Source organism: Hyperolius riggenbachi, chromosome 1 (assembly GCF_040937935.1).
Source record: "Hyperolius riggenbachi isolate aHypRig1 chromosome 1, aHypRig1.pri, whole genome shotgun sequence".
Classification (NCBI taxonomy): Eukaryota; Metazoa; Chordata; class Amphibia; order Anura; family Hyperoliidae; genus Hyperolius; species Hyperolius riggenbachi.
This window is the reverse complement of record NC_090646.1, coordinates 125,177,695-125,198,719: the sequence shown is the minus strand read 5'-3', so window position 1 is coordinate 125,198,719 and position 21,025 is coordinate 125,177,695. Positions and strand designations below refer to the sequence as shown.

Sequence of the window (21,025 nt, the reverse complement as noted above, 5' to 3'; positions counted from 1 at the left end):
CTGTCCCTCTTTCTATGTAAATATATATATTTCTCTACTAAAAATGTGTTTGTTTGACTCTAAACTTTATTCCCAACCTTTAAATTGATATATTACTAATTTTAAAATGTTACTATGAAGGAAAATGAACCAGGATAGAAAGGACCAGTATGGTTTGAATTATACAACAACATATGTTTCTTATGACATCTTTATGGTATGCGTGGCCAGGGGTGTGGCATGGGCGTGGCTTAAGTGTCCCTTTTTCTCATCTCAAAAAGTTGGGAATTATGCTGTAAATCCAAGGCTACGCTCACAATGATGCAGTGGGTCGGACAATATAATCGCATGGCTATCACGATGCAATTACATTGTAATGGTGCTGTTCACATTGGCGCGTTAGCACAGCGTTTGAATCCATTGGCATAAAGCGGTGCATGCAGTGCGGTTCTGCATAGTGCGTGCATTAACCATTGCAGCGAACAACAGTGACTGTGTCACTGTGAACTTAACCTTTACCTCCCTGTCCAATCCAAAAAATTAATTTTATCCACATTGTGAGAAGTATTAGTATAAATTGCCATCATGCTAAATAAATTCATCATGTTTTTTTACCCATGTGCTTTATTTCCTCTGTATATATGACTGCATGGCAAAGGCAGCAGTTTTCACATCTCAGCTGCCTTTTATTGTCATAAAACAAATTCGCTCAGATCTTGCTATAGGCCAGGCGTTCGGAGCTGGCAGCCTTCAGCTTTGGTTTTATGCTGAAAAAATTAAAGTATTATATTGCTTATCTTGGCTTTTCCGCCTCGAACCTTCCAGAGGGGAACACTTGCACTGGCCGAGGGAGAGAGAAAGAGAGGGAGAGAAAAACTATTTTATGTGAATGTGATTTGAGCCTAGCAGCTTGATAATGGGGAATAATGCAATTAATCAAAAATACAGCAAACCGCTCTGCGATCCTCACACTGTTTTTACTGGACTGAATTTTGAAATTTCATATTCCACCCCCTTTTCACCATCATTATTTGTATTTAATGCTGGGCCGAATGAATAGGTTGGGGAATAGATGCATTTCATGTCTAGTGTGAGGTATTTGAGATGTTTGTTATGGAAAGAAGGGTGAAAGGTTAAAAGGGCCCCACAGGGGTGACGGGATTACTGTGTGACTCGTATCAGTCAGGAGGACGGGAAGGAACAAGCTCATTTGTCTTGCACCCACCTGTGCTGCCTGTCATATGTAATACGGAGGTAACGATGCAGTGAGCGGCCCGGCCGGTACGTATACAACTACAGGGCCATCTGCCAAGCATGGGGTTAATAGGTCCTTAGCGTTAAATGAGATCAGCGCTAATGCACATCTAAAATCCCAATGACTCGCTCAATCAACAATGAACGGCCTCGGAGAAAAGTGGATTTTTTCCCCCCTTAATAATGAGCAATCCTGTGTGGTCATATTTTCATGGCAAAAGGAAACTGAAGAAGTTAGCTACCATTTGACAGAAGTGACTATTCAATTTTTAACATATTTCTTTTTTTATTTCCAGTCATTCTTTTAAATAATGTGATTGTTGTGATTTCATCTTTTTTCAAGTTAGCTGTGTTTTTCTTTCTCACCTGCTAGATGTGTATAAATGTAGAACAGCTTTTGTATATAAATGTTTTTAGATTTTTTATTTTAATTTATTGTATTTTAATTTTTTTCTGCGTGATGAATATAACAGTTGTTACCCAGGTATCATTTTGCGACATGTTATTTTTTTAGTATTATTATGGCGCTGACATCTTGCGCAGCGCTGTACAGAGTAAATATAGTCTTGTCACTTTAAGAGAGTCTGAAGTCTCATTAAAATCAAGTTTTCTATTAAAAATGTCTTTAACATGATTGCCCTAACTAAAACGCCACATCCCTGTGGCTGAAATCTAACTAAATCGCCCCCCCCCCCCCCCAGGCACACTGCGGGGAGTGCTTCCGTGGGAGGCAGAGCTTCCAGCTGCAGCTCTGCCTCTACACGCATCTATCAGCGCGTATCTCCGCCTCTCCCCCACCCCTCTGTCTTCCTTCACTGAGAGGGGTGGGCGGAGGCGGAGATACGCGCTGATAGATGTGTGTAGAGGCAGAGCTGCAGCTGGAAGCTCTGCCTCCCACGGAAGCACTCCCCGCAGTGTGCCTTGGGGGGGGGGGGAGATTTAGTTAGATTTCAGCCACGGGGATGCAGCGTTTTAGTTAGGGTAATCATGTTAGGCATTTTTAATATAAAAACTTGATTTTAGTGAGACTTCAGAGTCTCTTTAACTGTCCCTCAGAGGGTTTCACAGTTGAATCCCTACCATAGTCATATGTCTATGTATGTATCACAGTCTAGGGCCAATTTAGGTAGAATCCAATTAACTTATTTGTATATTTTTGGGTTGTGGGAGGAAAACTGAGTGCCCAGAGGAAACCCACGCAGACATGTGGAGAACATACAAACTCCTTGTAGATAGTGCCCTGGCTGGGATTCGAACTGAGGACCCAGCACTGCAAGGCGAGAGTGCTAAGTACTACACCACCGTGCTGCCCACATGTATATAATAATTCAGATTGTTTTCCCCCCATGTGGGGCCTGCAAGTAGTGCAAATAATAAAATCTTAAAAATACATGACCTAACTGGAGCAATAAGGAGCCCTCCAGTGCTTGTTGCTCATGGGTACGCTAGCAGTGTGTACTTGCATGAGTCCAGCGTCTCACCATATGCCATTCTCTGTGTAAGAGCCATTTAATTGATACACTGAGTTTCAGGGGTTGCCATAGGGATCACATCAAATGTTTGCATGTATGAGTATGCTGTACACATATTTGACTGTGTGAGCTCTATAGTTCCTTAAGTTACCACTGGAATTAGGCCAACAGTTTGGACGTTACTTTACAGAAAGCTGCAGCTGACTTTTCCAAGACTGCCGCAAAAACACCTGGAGCAAAAGAAAAGTGGTTTACCAAAGCAACCAATCTGGTTTGAGATTGGGTGAAAAGAAAATTTGACTGATTGCTATGTGAATCAGCTTCATTTAGGCAGTAAAATGGCCAGATGGACGCATTGACGCTGTTTCTTAAAGACAGACGCAAGGAAAAATTGGCCTCCCTTCGCAACTAGTCATAATCGAATACCTGATTGGTTGCTGTGGTGAAGTGCTTCACTTTTGCTTCAATTTTCTTTGAATTTGTCTTAATAGGTCAGTTGCAGTGCTGTGTAACATATCAGATGGTGACCAAACTGAAGAGCTTATACAGGAGGTGGCTTACTTCAGCGGTACAGTGAAGAGTAATATTTAATGACTGTGTTTACTTTAAACATAGACAGGTGCATGTAAGATTTAAATCAGAGGATGGCACTAGACTATAGAGCAATACGTGGCAACCAAAAAAATCCATCGCCATGAACGGAAAACAAACTAGTTGAAATCAGACATCCATGGCAGTATACTCAAAAAAAACACTGGAATACCCAAATACTGATATGACAAAATACTTTATTAGGAAACAAATATAATAAAAACATAAAAAAACAGAAATAATATACAGGCACACAATGCGCGGAAATACTTAATATAAGCCACACTAGATCTCAAATACAAAATTTACTGGGTAAAAAAATCATAATACAGGCAAAGCATGTAAAGGTTAACCTGAATAAATATGCAAGAACCAAGGCGGTCCAGTAAATTCTGCAGCACAGCCGCTGTGAGGTATTGGATAGAAGCAGTAAAAGTTGCCCACACGACAAAACAAAAATGCTTACCCAGGGATGGAGGGAACAATCACACGAGGCCTGCAATCATGTCCGCGCTCACGCGTTCTGGACACTGGCCTTCCTCAGAGATCTGTCCTTCCTCGCATGCCTCCAACGTGCTCTGGTCACTGAGATCGTTCTGCACAGGCACAGAATGCTCCCGGTGACAGGAGCGTGATGGGGGAGTGCACAGCCAGACTGCGCATACTCTGACTGAAGGGCTTTACAAGCCGAATAGCGGAGGATACAGGCAGCACAGGAGGACGGCAAGGGAGCGATCAACTTGAAAAGGGGGCTGGACCTCAGGAATGTATAATTTTTTTTATCCCTTTCCAGTCTCAGGTACACATTAAGGACCAGTAGTGGAAAGGAGATAAAAGCAGACATATGCGTGCATATCACTCCTGTGATGTGGGCCTCTATTGCTTGGCCAAGGCTGGAGCATTCCATTGAGGAATGTTTGTGGAGAATTAGCTCTTCAGCTTTAGAGCCACGTTCTGCTATTTGCCGAGTCTCCTATACATCCTGGAACTGCAGGGCAATGAAAAAAACAAAAAGATATATGCACGCTCCTGCTGATTGCAGTTTACTGCACGTGCCAGATTTGCTATTTGCCCAAGGCATTACCGTTACCCTAGCCAATTAATAATATTCGTGGTGCTCCTCAGGGATAAAATAATGGTCCAGCATTGTAAATTAGTGCACGAGATGCTGCCTTAGCAGCCCTCAGGTATCAGAATTTCTTGAATTCAAAAACAAGAATTCATTTTGCTCCCTTTGTATCGGCATCTCGCATACACATCCTTTCCTGAATGACCATTTTCCTTTTGAATATTGTTTGGTGACTTTTTATTTGTGCTGGTGTCTCTGTAGAGGAACATTGTATCTTTGCCTGGTGTGTAATAAGGTTTCAGACTGCTGCCCTGACAGTCACAGTCATTGCACTCGCATAAAGACCATGTCATGGTTCACCAAGTACGCTCCTTACAAATGAATTTCTCCACTGTATTCTCCTAGGTTTTCTGGGTCCATTGCTTGAATGGCCTTTTCCACAGTGTTATCCTGTTTTGGTTCCCATTGAAAGCCCTGCAGCATGGTAAGTAGACTTCTGTATACATTAGTAATAAGTGTAATACAGGGCATGTGCTAAATTCTCATTTATAAAGAGGAACTGTAGAGAAGGGGGAAACAGAGCCGGGACAAGGTCCTCCAGCACCCAAGGCTGAGACACCAAAGTGCTCCCCTCCATCCCTCCCACCCCAGCCATCACACACTGATTGCTATTAGACAGAGGTGCACCAGGGCCCCCAACACCTTAATCTCTAGTTATCTGGCTTGCAGTCACTGCCATGTATCCCCTTTTCTTATTTCTTTCTGCTTCAAACACAATTAGGAATGACAGCTGAGTGAATTGTGCGCCCCCTTCTACACTGCGCCCTGAGGCTGGAGCCTCTCCTGCCTCGGCCCGGCTCTGGGGGGAAACATTCTATATTGTAATATTTTATTTATTTTTTGCAAAGTGAGAAGTTGAAAAATAGAAGAGAAATCAAGAAATTTATATTCACCATATAATTCATATGGTTTAATCATCTTTACTACTGGCAGACAAGAAAAAAAATTAGACAGCACCGATTGACATTATTTATAAGCACACCCCTAACAATGTTATTGGCCATATTGGCCGTTATTGGTAATTATTCACAGAGGGTGATATTAGTTGCTTGGCAGTTGTAAATAGTTATTTCACATAATGCAACAAGGATCACAGAAAGCAAACTGTCAGGACCTAGGTGTTGACATCACACTGTGGGAGGAGTTTTATCTCAATATTAACCAAACAGACCTCCTGTCACCCATACCCAACCCCCCTCCCCCAGCCCCTCCTCCTCCTCACCATGATCTATTTTAGAAACGGTAAATATTTCTCATGGAAAAGGGGAGTATCTGCTACTGTTCTCATGGAAAAGGGGAGTATCTGCTACTGATCGTGATGATCAATCCCTAGTTACAGTTCCTCTTTAACTGTGTAAAAGATTGTATTTTTTTTACTGCTACCATTAGATCTTTCAGACTCTCCTATCACATTTGTATTGCATTGCTTTCTAAAATAAGGTTACTTTTTTTTTTTTTTTTTCCAAAATCAGACTTTCTTTACACATCTGGCAGGTTTATAGGCCTCTTCTGAAAGCCTGTCTGTGTGTTTAGATTGAGAATTGTTTCTGCAGCACATGAAAACTAGCAAAAGGCCACTTGATGCCAACCCTAGCGAGTGTGACCGCATAGTTACAAATGTGATGTTTAAACGTGTATAATTTATTTGCCTAAGCCACATAAATCGCAGGAACCTCCTATTACCGAGTGTTTTTAAGTGTTGCGTTCTGGTAGTTTAAGTTGAAGCAGCTGATTCATATTTGGCATGGAGGAAGCCAGCCCTGAAGCCAATGTTTTGGCTGTGGATCAGTCCGCAGTCTAAATACTGCTGCAGTGTACTTTCTGAAGTAGCCTCCTGCCAGCCTGCTGCACCACAAATACATTTTTCTTCTGTTCCCACCTGTGTCTGGCCAACTCCACATCTCTGTGATGGATAATAAATGTGCTATAATCCATTAGCAGTACAGTCAAGCCTCTGTATCATAGTTTAAAATAATAAGAAAAATCAGGAAATAAGGCTGGTAAGGTTGACTTCAGTTTGTCACTCTAAAACCAGGCATGTCCAAAGTCCAACCAAATAGGGCCCGCCGAGCCACTTCTGGTGGCCCCCAAAGGTCTGTACAGTTATGAATTCCATGCGGGCCGTAGCTGCTGTGCAGGGGCCAGCAGCAGTAACGGCCACTGATTAGCAGCTGTCACTGTGCTAATTGCACACGGTATATGGGTTATTTACCGTGGGAATGTTTTATTTGTCATAATGTCAGACATACAGATATTCTAATTTTTTGAGTTTCACCTGTAGTGTTCCGAACAGTAATGAGCAAAAATTGTTTAATTTCGCTAGTTGGCCCTCTAGCACTCTCAAAAATTGTGATATGGCCCTTGGCCTAAAAAGTTTGGACATCCCTGCTCTAAATGAACCTACCCATATACAATTACATCTGTGATATAGGATAATTAATATACCATAGTAACAAGTGACATTGACCGTGAATGGGTCAGCTCTGCGCTTGCGGGCAGAATGCCTGCAGCAGTACAAAAGCGCATCATAGCGCATCGTACTGCTGCACAGCGCGTTTGATGTGAACGGCAGAAGAGCTATACCCTTCTGCCGTTCTTGCATGTTACCACGTCCTACGCGCTTCCAAATGCGCACAGAAGCGTGTATGATGTGAACGAGGCCTAAGTCTATGACTAAAATTATTAGAGGCAGAAGATCAGCTGGATAGCCAGGTAGCTGGTATTGTTTAAAAGGGAATAAATATGGCAGCCTCCATATCCCTCTCACTTCATTTGTCTTTTAAAATTCCTAAGAGTTGGCAGTTAAGAGATGCATTTCATGTTACATACTTTCAATCAACAAGATTGTAATACGCAAATTAGAGGAGTCGGAGTCTGAGTCGGTGGAATTCTAACCTGAGGAGTCGGAGGATTTTTGTACCGACTCCACAGCCCTGATTGAAATGCATTAACCAGCTGAGCGGTCTGGACGAGCTCAGCTCGTCCAGTACCGCCGGAGCCTGCCGCTCAGGCCCTGCTGGGCCGATTTGGCTCAAGTAAAAAGCAGCACACGCAGCCGGCACTTTGCCAGCCGCGTGTGCTGCCTGAATGCCGCCGCTCTGCGGCGATCCGCCGCGAGCAGCGGCGAAAGAGGGTCCCCCCAGCCGCCTGAGCCCAGCGTAGCCGGAACAAAAAGTTCCGGCCAGCGCTAAGGGCTGGATCGGAGGCGGCTGACGTCAGGACGTCGGCTGACGTCCATGACGTCACTCCGCTCGTCGCTATGGCGACGAGGGAAGCAAAACAAGGAAGGCCGCTCATTGCGGCCTTCCTTGTTTATTCTGGGCGCCGGAGGCGATCGGAAGAACGCCTCCGGAGCGCCCTCTAGTGGGCTTTCATGCAGCCAACTTTCAGTTGGCTGCATGAAATAGTTTTTTTTTTATTAAAAAAAAACCCTCCCGCAGCCTCCCAGGGTGGTTAAAATGCATGAATAAAAACTCATGAATTGGTTTGTGAGTTGTGCATTTCCATGCATTTCTTTGAGTTTTAAGGTAAACCAGAGATGAGTTAATATGAAGAATCAATACTTACCTGGGGTTTCCTTCAGCCCTATAAGCATGTCTGAGTCCCTTGCCGTCGTCCTGCGGTCTGTCGTTCAGCCGTGATCAGCCCCGATAATAGGCTCAGTTGCGTCAGTAGTGGCCTTCTGCGCATACATATAGTATATGCATATAGTATGGAATATACCGTAATTTGCAATACAAAACATCCAGAATTGTATTGCCACTGAGTATCAAAATGTTTTAAGGGGTTAAAATGTTACAACCTGGAAGTAGAGTTCAGCATTCTTAACCATCACCCAGTAAAATCTGCTGTATCTCGATTTTAAGCTCACAAAACACCTATTTTCTTATTTCTGTAGTTTGTCATTTACAGTTGTCATTGCTTATTTATTATATTTGTACTACTTATTTCCCCCCCCCCCCCCCCCCTCATGTTTTAGTTGACTCAATACATTGCTTCTGGAGATATCGTGTAACTAAATCACATTCATTTGCTGTACAGAATTCTTTACTAAATGCATGCATGCTCCTGCCTAATATTACCATCATATTTGGAGATTTCACCCCTGTTTTTTTTCTTATGCAGATACTGTGTTTGCAAATGGAAGGACATCAGATTACCTTCTTCTTGGGAATATTGTTTACACTGTAAGTTTAAAACAAGAAAAGAAATGAATATTGGACTCCACATATACTATAAAATCTGTTTAGAGAGAGAGATCTAATGGCTGCCCCCCACCACCAAACCCCCCACGTGCCCCAGGTGGTTGCCAGAGTAATATGGGTGTGTTGGGGGGTTTGGTGGTGCCGGGGCAGGGCCGGTGTGAATTCACATACGCCCACATGCATGCCGTCAACCACGTGGGACGTGTGTATGGACAGAGCCAGTGGCTGACACGGACAGGTAAAATATAGTGTACCAGGGGGCACATTTGAAATTGGGGGGGCAGTGCCGGGGGTTTCATCGTGTTTGTTGGTCGTTTTAATATCTCTCATAGTTACCTCTGTGCACCCAATCGACCAAGACGACCCGACCTCATGCATAATGTCTGATCGACATGCTTGGCCCGAAATTGGTTGCATCATTGATCAGGCATGCACTTGGCACAGATATCCAATTCGATAATTATCGAATCGGATGGTCGATCGGCTGCCAATGCGATAGATGTAGGGCCACCTTTAATGCTGCTGAGATTTAGCTGCTAGAAATGAACCTGTGCACTGTTCCATTGTAAAGGATGTTGTATTGGCTGGCAGCAGCAAACCATTGGACAAGTAGAATTGACCAATGTTTTCCTACGGGCCAGTAGGAAAACATTGGTCAATTCTACTCCTACGGGCCTGTCAACCCAATAATAATTGGTTCTAAACAATTTCCAAGCATTTACTATTGCTTTTAATTAGCTAAAATATTAATTTGGTGTTGTTTAAACAAGATTTATCATTTTCTAAAACTGTAAATTTGTTATTCTTTGTCAAGCCTGAGTACCCCCTGGAACCATCAGAAGTACCCCCTGGGGCATGCGTACCACACGTTGAGAAACTAGGCATTAGAGAATTACCAGAACTGACTTGTGGGATGCATTGTGTGCTTAGATTTTGGATCCAATAATTAACTCTAATCAATGTTTTTCTCCCCGTAGTTTGTGGTCATAACCGTCTGTTTGAAAGCAGGATTAGAGACATCTCACTGGACCGTGGTAAGGAAAACAATATGACTACAGGAAACCAATTCATTAGATTTTCAGTACAAAGTATTAGTCTATTTGGACTTACAACAGGAGAAATGCAGAGAACAGCACCAAAGTCTTCATTTCGAGCATACAGTTTTGCACAGAAAAAGAAAAACAAAACAAAGTTTTTTTCTGTCTTTCCCACTTGAGCTATGTTTAGCTGTATTTGCTGGTTGTGTCTGGTATGTATGATTTGGTTTAAATTTTGTGGCCAAATCATGTGACAGCTGTCTACTGCCAAGTAGGAGATGTTTGAAAAATGCCTGTTATACAATTTATTTTTAAAACTTTCTTCTTTTCTATTGAAAATAGTGGTGAATAGTTAGAGCATGGGTTCCCTAGAATCAAGAACAGCATAGGCTTCAGTGGAAAATGGTCTTTTGCTTTTAAACACCATTTGCCGAATTTTCACAGTTTCCTGGTGGCGATCTGGAGCAGTGAATAGTTAGAGCGTGGGTTCCCTAGAATTGTAGATACAGATTACCCAGCAAGCACATGGTGAACCAGAACTCCTAGGAGTGTGTAAGGGGCTACAAAAAAACAAAAAGCCACCTTACTAAAATGCTATAAAAAACAAAAGTTTGCTTTCTTAAAACAGAAAGTATTTGCGATAATTCAGGTTAGAGTGAGCTCCGAGATGTCTCCAAGTTCATCACTGCTGAATATATGCAAATTACCGATTGTTGTCCCTGTAAGCTAGCCACACCTCTAGATCTGCTGTAATGTAGTGATGGCTCTGTAATATTAACGAACTGACACATCTTTGCATTCCAGTGGATCTGGAGGTGTGGCTAGCTTACAGGGACAACAATGGGTAATTTGCATATTTCAGCAGTGATGCACTGGGAGACATCTCGGAGCTCACTCCAACCTGAATTATTGCAAATACTTTGTTTCAAGAAAGCAGACTTTTGTTTTCCCTAGAATTATAGGGACTTTACTATTCTCCACTCTGCGGTTCTCCATTCTATGGACCCCACACTCTCTCGCCGGGTGGTCCCTCCGCTGTCAGACTTTTGAACTCGCGCCATGCCCCCCCCCCCCCTTCCCATGATCATCCCCCTTATTGTATTCTGGGGTTTTATCCAGAAGTTCTGTTATTGTTGCACTGTTTCCTGCTGTGATGGTCTGCTTATTCTGACACCTTGCTGTCATTAAGTATTGTCTACTTCCTACTTTGTCCAGTATGTTCCCTATTTGTACCAAAATCAATTCTTAGGTACAACCCAGTCATACTTGGCAAATAAACTGGTTCTGATTATAACTATTCACCACTCCACATTGCCACTAGGACACAACACAAATCTAGCCACCAGGGTGTTTGAAGCAAATAAGCATTTTTCATTGAAGCCTATGGTGTTCTCCTCGTTTATAGTGAATGCTTTGCTGATCTGTAAACTGGCTATCAGCTGATACTTTGCAAAGATTGGCACATTTTATAAATTTGGAGAACTGAAAATAACCTTAACTCTGAAGAAAGAATGATCTATTTCTTTCTATTAACCATTTGCCTTCTTTAAACATAGGCACCATAAAATTCACACCTTGAGCATCACCAGGCAGTAAGTGTTTCCAGTGGGGGTCAAAACCATAGTTAAAGTGACACTGACGTGTGAAAAAAAAAAAAACGTATGATCTAATGAATTGTATTTGTAGTATGGATAAGTATGGAGAACATTAGTGGCAAAGAAAAGTCATTTTTTTTCCTTTTCCTGTATATAGCTTTTTTCTATAACATTGCACCATTCTCTAATATTTGCCGTTTACAAACTACACTCTGTTTTTTAAATAATGAAACAGAGCAGGCTAATGACCATTTGAACTTCCTGGCAGTAAAACCATAAACAAAAAACAGCGAGAGACAGGTTGAGATAAGTGCTTCAGAAAACAGCACTGTAGCCGACCTAAGTTGGGTCAGAGAGCTCAGAGGAGCTCTTTTGCAAAGGTAACTGAAGTTTCTTAACTCTTCCTGTACTGGAAACAAAATGAGACTCATATCTTTGCTACTAATGTTTTATTTCTTAGCTGTACTACACATGCAAATCATTATATCATACGTTTTTCACTCCAAAATCCCTTTAACACCCTACTGGGCTGTTAGCCCTTACTGCCCTATCCATTATTAAAGAAAATCTATTAGCAGGAGCTCCACTGGCCTGGCTGGTGAACTAGTTTGCTGTTCCTGAGGTTTGCTGACTGTTGATCCAAATATCTGAGGCTTGTTGAAAGCCCACTTATCCCATGGCCAAAACAAGACCATGTATAATCAGATCACATTAGCCATATGATGTACGGCTTGTAGCGGGGTCTGCAGTGTTAATTGGGCAGGAGCAGGTCAGCATTTTCCCATGTTTCAGCTAATCCGCCGGGATGTATCAGTAGTTCTTAGCATTCTGCAGTGAAATGGAGAAGACTCATTGCTGCACAAGCACACGTTGCACGCTGTGCGCTCACTCATCTGGAATGGGAGACAGTCACAAATAGTTCCAAGTTTTCAGCCAGTAGCTGAGAAAGGAATTATTGATTTTCATCGAACACATTCTCACATGAAATTTTATTGAACTCCAGTCAAAGCAGAATAAGTATGCTTATAGGAGCAGCACCCTACACATGTTAATTAATGGTGTATTTCTTGCGTTGTAAATGTAAACAGCGTACATCGTATGTGTTATTTAACTGTTTAACAGTAGAAGATGATGGCAGTGCCGGGCCGAGGCGAGAGAGGCTACAGCCTCAGGGCGCAGTGTAGGAGGGGGCCCACAACTCACTCAGCAATCATTCCCCCATTGTGTTTTAACCCTCTAGGCGATACAATTACATCGCCCAGGAGGGTGCGCAGCACTTTTTTTAAAAAAAAAATATTTTTTAAATCATGTAGCGAGCCCTGGGCTCGCTACATGATAGCCGCTGTGCAGGAGCTGTGCAGCGGCTATCATGTAGCGAGCCCAGGGCTCGCTAGCTATCATGTAACGAGCCCAAGTTGAGAACGGGATTTCCTGCTGGGCTTCCCCGGTCTCCATGGCGAGGTGGCGGGATGACGTCACCGACCTCATGGACGTCGTGACGTCAGAGGGAGTCCCGATCCACCCCTCAGCGCTGCCTGGCACTGATTGGCCAGGCTGCGCAAGGGGTCTGGGGGGGCTGCGCGGCACGGCGGGTAGCGGCGGTGAGAGGCGGCAATCGGAAGTTAGACGCAGCTAGCAAAGTGCTAGCTGCGTGTAACAAAAACAAAATTATGCAAATCGGCCCACCAGGGCCTGAGAAATCCTCCTGCGCGACATACCCCGAGCTCAGCTCGGGATTATCGCCCAGGAGGTTAAGCAGAGAGAAATAAGAAAAGGGGATACATGGCAGTGACTGCAGCCAGGTGACTAGAGATTAAGGTGTTGGGGGCCCTGGGGCGCCTCTTAGTATAATAGCAATCAGTGTGTGACGGCTGGGGTAGGAGGGATGGAGGGGCGCATTTTGGTGTCTCAGCCTTGGGTGCTGGAGGACCTTGTCCCGGCTCTGGATGATGGTACTATATACAGTATGTATTTCTTTTAGTATAATTTTTATTTAATCCTATACGTAAAATTGATGACAATCCTTTTCTTAATGCCTGCACTCAGCCACTTGAAAACTTCTTTATAAAAAGGACAATTATCAGGGGCGTAACTAGAAATCACGGGGCCCCCCTGAGAAAATTGTATGGGGCCCTCTCCCGCCAGCGGAAGAGTGCTGTACACAAGACCCTGCTTAACACTGAATAGGGACGGTCTACAAATCTTTGTCTGCAAAACTTTGTATGATTCTTTATCAGTGGCTGAACAGATGCAGTCATAAGAACAATTGTGCAAGAAAGCAGTCAGTCTCTCAGGGCAGGGCCCCCCTGCGGCTGCATCCCTTGTAGGGTATATTGTTACGCCCCTGACAAATATTGTAAAAGAAAATCTTCCTGCTGATCTATTTGGCTGCAGTAGTGTCTGAATCATATGCAATAAACAATCATGCAGCTAATCTAGCCAAACTTTAGTCAAAGCATCTGACGTGCATGCTTGTTCAGGGTCTATAGCTAAAAGTACTACAGGCAGATCAGGTGTCCTCGCTCCTGCTGATGTCACCAGGAGAGTACGGCACAGGCACACACCATACTGGGCCTGCGCAGTACGCTCCTGGTGACATCAGCGGGAGTGAGGACACGGCAATGCAGGCGCAGTGGTTTTCAGACTTTAAAGTCTGAAATTCCAGAAGTGAACCGGATTCGGGGCCGGAGTATCGGTGAGCTGCTGTGCGGGCACAGGATGTCTGCGGGGGACCATTAGAAGCCCCGGGTAAGTTCAACTCCTTTTCCCCCGACCCCCTACAGTATCCCTTTAAGGTTTGGGGTAATCGGTGTATAAGACTATAACTTTAGACTTAAAGTGAACCTGAGGTAAGAGTGATATGGAGACTGCCATATTTATTGCCTGGCAGCCCTACTGATCTATTTGGCTGCCGGAGTGTCTGAATTACACCAGAAACAAGCATGCAGCTAATCTTGTCAGTTCTGACAATATTGTCAGAAACGCCTGATCTGCAGAATGCTCTTTCAGGGCCTATGGCTAAAAGGGTTAGAGGCAGGGGATCAGCATGGCTGCCAGGCAACTGGTATTGCTTAAAAGGAAATAAATATGGCAGCCTCCATATTACTCTCACCTCGGGTTCACAGTGTTTGAACCACCAGCCCCCACCCCCAGTTGTATCACAGGGCTATGTGTATGCCTGTTCACTTAAAGAGAACCTGAACTACAAATAAAGAGTCAAAATAACCATACACAGGTCATACTTACCTCCTGTGTAGTCTACTCCTCAATCTTTCTCCTCTCCTGTGTCCCATTTGTCCACTGTGATCAATGCTATTCTCCGTTCTCCATTTTGAAAATGGCCATTACCCCATAACCGCTTCCTGGTCAGCACACTGTTAAATAGAGATGTCGGGAACCTCCGATTTTCGGTTCGCGAACCTTCGCGGAAGGTTCGGTTCGCGGAAAAGTTCGCGAACCGCAATAGACTTCAATGGGGATGCGAACTTTGAAAAATAGAAAAAATTATGCTGGCCACAAAAGTGATGGAAAAGATGTTTCAAGGGGTCTGACACCTGGAGGGGGGCATGGCGGAGTGGGATACATGCCAAAAGTCCCGGGGAAAAATCTGGATGTGACGCAAGGCAGCGTTTTAAGGGCAGAAATCACATTGCATGCTAAATTGGAGGCCTAAAGTGCTTTAAAACATCTTGCATGTGTATACATCAATCAGGGAGTGTAATTAGAGTACTGCTTCACACTGACACACCAAACTCACTGTGTAACGCACCTCAAACAGCTGTTTGTGTAGTGACGGCCGTGCTGGACTGGTGCGCACCATGGCCAGAGTGCAGGCCGTGGCAGTTTTCAAGCCCATATGGTCGCCGGGCTATGGTAGCTCAATGATAGAACAACGGTGACTGTCCAGCTAATCAAATTTGGTCTGTCCACAATGAAGCAACAACCTTATTATCTTCTTGTATGTAGGTAGGCATAGGTATGTAGGTAGGAGTCCCAGTATAGGTAGGTAGGCATAGGTAGGAGTCCCAGTATAGGTAGGTAGGCATAGGTAGGTGCCTCAGTAGTTAGGTAGGCATAGGTAGGAGTCCCAGTATAGGTAGGGAGGCATAGGTAGGAGTCCCAGTATAGGTAGGTAGGCATAGGTAGGTGCCTCGGTAGTTAGCTAGGCATAGGTAGGAGACCCAGTATAGGTAGGTAGGCATAGGTAGGAGTCCCAGTATAGGTAGGTAGGCATAGGTAGGAGTCCCAGTATAGGTAGGTAGGTGCCTCAGTAGTTAGCTAGGCATAGGTAGGAGTCCCAGTATAGGTAGGTGTCCCAGTAGTTAGCTAGGCATAGGTAGGAGACCCAGTATAGGTAGGTAGGCATAGGTAGGAGTCCCAGTATAGGTAGGTAGGCATATGTAGGTGCCTCAGTAGTTAGCTAGACATAGGTAGGAGACCCAGTAGTTAGCTAGGCATAGGTAGGAGACCCAGTATAGGTAGGTAGGCATAGGTAGGTGCCTCAGTAGTTAGGTAGGCATAGGTAGGAGTCCCAGTATAGGTAGGGAGGCATAGGTAGGAGTCCCAGTATAGGTAGGTAGGCATAGGTAGGTGCCTCGGTAGTTAGCTAGGCATAGGTAGGAGACCCAGTATAGGTAGGTAGGCATAGGTAGGAGTCCCAGTATAGGTAGGTAGGCATAGGTAGGAGTCCCAGTATAGGTAGGTAGGTGCCTCAGTAGTTAGCTAGGCATAGGTAGGAGTCCCAGTATAGGTAGGTGTCCCAGTAGTTAGCTAGGCATAGGTAGGAGTCCCAGTATAGGTAGGTAGGCATAGGTAGAAGTCCCAGTATAGGTAGGTAGGCATATGTAGGTGCCTCAGTAGTTAGCTAGACATAGGTAGGAGACCCAGTAGTTAGCTAGGCATAGGTAGGAGACCCAGTATAGGTAGGTAGGCATAGGTAGGTCCCCTAGTATAGGTAGGTAGGTGTCCCCGTATAGGTAAGTAGGTGCCCCAGTAGTTAGGTAGGCATAGGTAGGTGTCCCAGTATAGATATTTAGGCAGGGCCTGGCTGGCACAGTAATAACAATTACCAAGGTCCAGCTGCAACAGATAGGGCTGTATAATGTCAGTGAGCAACACACACAAAAAAACACATCTGGAAAACATTAGCTCTCAAAAGAGCTGTTGAGGGGTGCTATTTTAGCAATAACAATCAGCCAGGAGCAAGCCAAGAGCCTAACTAATCTTTCCCTAGGAGAACAAGTCTGCAGCAGCTGTCCCTAGTCTGTCTCTAGTAGGCACACGAGTGAGTGTAATGGCCGCCGGAGCCTGCCTTATATAAGTGGGGGTGGGGCTCCAGGGCTTAGTGTAGCCTGAATGGCTATAATGTGCCTGCTGACTGTGATGTAGAGGGTCAAAGTTGACCCTCATAGTGCATTATGGGGCGAATCGAACTTCCGCAAAAGGTCGCCTGGTCCAGGCGAATGCGAACCACCGAAGTTCGCCTGGAACCGTTCGCCGGCGAACCGTTCGGCCCATCTCTACTATTAAATGGTAAGATCACCCACTTGAGCCATAGGGAAACATGGACATTACCCTTGCACATTCAGTAGTAACTGACAGCTGCTGATATATAACTGACAGCAACTGGTATATTTCAGTTCTGACAAAATATTGTCAGAACTGGAAGGGATCACTATAAGAAGAAAATGGTGAGCTTCTGAGAGGAACTGACGGAGAGGTTACTATGTAATATGCATTTGCAGGTACGTCATGTGTTTATTTTAAATAACTTTACTCTCTTCAGGTTCCCTTTAAGCTACATACACATGCTAGATTAAACTTGACTCGGGTAATGTCTGTACGGCGGCTTCCGATTCCCCTCAGAGTGCCAGTGAGTGATCTGCCAGGTGAATGGACTTGGCCAAGCACTGGCTGAGGGCATTGTTCTCCCTGCTCTCCATGCCCCCTCAGTACTGCTTCTTGTCCATTGCTCCATTAGCCCCTCCTCCTCCCCACCCCACATACCAACAGAACTGTTTGTACAGCCTCAACCCTGCGCTTCCGCCCAAGGGATCGAGGACCAATCCCTGCTGGGCAACATGCCTCGTAGATGTATACAAGGCTTTATTCAGTCACACCACCAAACAATCGCTTTGTATGTGGCATTTCCCAAGCATGTAAACTTTGGCACAAGTTTTAGAAATATAGAAATACTGAAAGGTGAAAAGCGATCATAGAGCTATTCACAATCCTGGTCTCTACAAGCTTCTTCACAGGGAGAAATATGCAGTATGGAATAAATCTTACAACAGATGTCATGTTACGTTAAAATCCATAACCTACAAAAGGAAATTATTTCATAAATGGTGGTTTACATCAATGCAGTTTTCACCTTTCGGTGGTAATCTTGGCTTGTTTCAGCGGCCATTTATCTTAATTGTTTATGAATTGTCAGGAAATTGTCAGCTTGCTAGTAAAACCGTATAGAGTCTACTCCGCATTTGGAAATGAAACCTGACATTATGCATAGCCATGTGTTAAACTGCGTGTCTAACATTTCCAATTAGTCTGCTGAGCCTACTGGATTGTGCCATGCCTCATGTATACAGCACAGAGCCGGGATCCTTACTCACTGCATACTCCTTCTTAAAGCATTTTTTTTATTCCCCAGCTTTCTGGATTTATGACCGTTATTACTTTGCTTATTGCAATATATGAGTTTTAGAATTTAGTGCCCACAGACGGCTGCTTCGGATGAGGTAAACGGCGCTACAATTTTAAAGCCCTTTCCAAAGAAAAAGTGACAAATTCATAAAATCAACGTTATGGCTATGATTATTATTATTTTCCATTTTGTAGTATTGGAGCGGGTTGTGTCTTCTTAGCTGTAATTGTCAGGTGTATAATGAAGGAAACGGCCAACTGCAATGCATTAGGCTTGCTTTTCCATAGAGCGTGTTATATGATCATCACTATACTACAAGAATCTGCTGTTTTGCATATAACTGCTTTCTCTCCTCATTTAGACTATCGCATTGCAGGCCGTCTGCTGAAATATTCAGATCTCAACCTGAAGTGGCTGAAGCAAAGCCCAACTCCAGGGAGAGTGCTTATTTTAGTGTAGAATGGGGGTACAATTGTTATTGCTGTTCCCTTAGGATATTTGTTTTCATTCCTTGCCCATGGGACTTCTATGATTGTAATAGGAACCCTGGTGGTCCAGGAGGCAGGAAGTAGGGAGAAGAAAGTCTTGAGTGATGAGCTAGTTCTTCACCACTGTACAAAAAGATGTATTGCATTCTCTGTCCCTGATTACTCCACTTGCTGTGTGTACATGAAGAAAAGGACTCTCCCACATGAAGACACCTTTACACACTATTAAAACCGTGTGACCTCCTCCCTCCTTCCTTCCTTTCCCCATCCTTCCTTCCTTCCTCCCCGCTCCTTCCTTCACTCTCCTTCCTTGTCCTTCCTTCCTTTCCCCTTCCTTGCTTCCTTCCTCCCCGCTCCTTCCTTCACTCTCCTTCCTTGTCCTTCCTTCCTTTCCCCTTCCTTCACCTTCCCCCTTCCTTCCTTCCTCCCCGCTCCTCCCTTCCTTCCTTCCTCCCAGCTCCTTCCTTCACCCTCGTTCCTTTTCCTTCCTTTTTTCCCCTTCCTTCCTTCTCCCTCATTTCTTTCCCTTCCTTCCTTCACACTCCTTCCTTCCCCTTTTTCAAAGAAATACAATTTGGAGGTTAAAATAACATTAGATATAATCACCCCTGAATTGCCTCATTATAATGCAGCTGTAATGTTATTTGTTTTGCCCCGTTGGGAAAATGCAGTTCTTTCTATTAGAACACCTGTACACAAGACTTTGCTGTGCATGCTGCTCAGTACTCTCCCTGCTCCTCCATCCTTTTTCCTTCCATGCTCAACCTTTTCCTTCCACTCTTTTTTTACTCTTCCACCTTCCTGTCCCATTCCCACTTCCACCCTTTCATCACTTTTCCCTTCCACCTCTTGGACCCATTCCCCCCCCCCCCCCCATCCATTCCTTTCCCCCTTCCACCTCTCTGTCCCTTTCCCCTTCCATCCCGCTGTTCCATTCCCATTTCCACCCTTACATTGCTTTCCCCTTCCACCCCTTTTCCTCCTTCCACCCTTCTATTCTTTTACCCCTCCTATCAATATGTGCCACTCCAGTCCTACCCCAATAACTGTCCTCCGCTCATCAATTTGTGTGCCTCCAGCCATGTCCCTTTTTTTTACCCTTTAGTGAGGGCCCTTCGTACCTTCTGTCCGTCCTTACCCCCTCCCCTGGTGCATTTGTGCCTCTAACCCTGCTCCCCCACCAAGCCTGTCTGTGTATACTTTTACAAACCTGCTCAGTCAATGTTTGCTCCCTTCCTCCCTAAAGCCTATTGGTGAATGCCAGCATAACATACATTCTAATGAGTTAATGCTCTTTCCCTATATTAAGTTTGCTAACGCAGTAAAACATTGTTTACTTGATAACATGCATATTGTTTTTGTCTGCAGTTCAGTCACGTGGCCATATGGGGCAGTATTCTACTATGGATAGTTTTCTTTGGCATCTACTCATCTTTATGGCCGGCAATCCCATTAGCACCTGACATGTCAGGGGAGGTAAGAGGCGTTTCTTCATATATCTCTATTGTAATAAGCTCTGTGGTGATTTCTCTGCTCTCTGTAAAGTACAGTTTAGTTGGTTGAGAAATTTCCCAACCCAATCTAAAGTATACCAGACATAAAATATGCACTTTTTTTAATTAACTTCATTACAGTTTATCTGTCATGAAAGAATGATGAGGATTCCACTAGTGGCCTCTTTTTGCACACTTCCGCAAAAGAGTGACCCAAATAGCATTCTAGATAGAGAAGCTGCCTTATAGCTAGGCATGTTCTGGAATGGGACCTTTGTTACTTTATAACAGGCGTTCTTTCATTTAATGCAATCTTGAACTCAAAACTTCCTCTCTGATTTAAAAGATAAGCAACAGCATAATAATCTTTAAAGAACATTTCTTTGTCACAGCTGATAGAAATCCTGCTATAAATCTGCAGTGTCTACTTTCTGCTTTCATGGAAGCAGACATATTGTTAACATTCTATGTTTGAATGTACTTTTTTCTTCTCTTATTGTATTATTTGTCTGATGAATTAGGTTATATAGCTCCATCTGATTTGCTTTTGCATTTATTTTATGCCTGTTATGTGTTTTTCTTCAGTTTATTTTATGTGGCTCTATACTCCTCTATTTATGCCTTTCTGACTACAACTGTTGTTGTTAACTATTGTTGTCTTTGACAATAAACTTTGATAAAAAAAAAAAAATAATCCTATTTTTTACAAATTCACTGCTCTGCTGAGATTCCTGAGCTGACACACCTGATAGATCAAATTACAGTTGTGATCAGTCACATATGAGGGGGAATTACACAGGCTAAACTCTCTAAATACATACAGGGTGTATTTCTCTGTTTTCCTTCTGTCATATGCAAGAGTTCAGGTCCATTTTAAATGTGCTGCAAAATAAAAATAAATGTATGAGCTGCTTCAGGCATATTTGTGTAAAGTAAACCTTGTTGGAGATAAATTATTTTTGTAACAAAAGCAGTATCAGTAGTACAGGTACACACTATTATTAAGAGGCACGGTTGACATAATTTTAAGATCACTTAAGTATAGGTATGCTATGTGAAATAGAAGTTTGCCTTCTTAAAACAAGAGGTATTTGCTATCAATCAGCTTGGAGTGAACTCTGAGGGTGTCCCCCAGT

The 21,025-nt window shown here is 43.8% G+C and overlaps 1 protein-coding gene across 7 annotated transcripts in view; it reads left to right on the top strand.

Moving 5' to 3' along the window:
• Positions 1-21,025, top strand: part of ATP8A1 (ATPase phospholipid transporting 8A1) — a 354,609-nt gene that overhangs the window by 317,594 nt on the left and 15,990 nt on the right. For all 7 annotated transcript variants that reach the window (XM_068278517.1, XM_068278515.1, XM_068278516.1 and 4 more), the window contains 4 exons: positions 4,771-4,849; positions 8,551-8,612; positions 9,608-9,664; positions 19,765-19,872. In XM_068278517.1, coding sequence (XP_068134618.1) covers positions 4,771-4,849; positions 8,551-8,612; positions 9,608-9,664; positions 19,765-19,872 — 306 coding nt within the window. The remainder of the gene's footprint in view (positions 1-4,770; positions 4,850-8,550; positions 8,613-9,607; positions 9,665-19,764; positions 19,873-21,025) is intronic.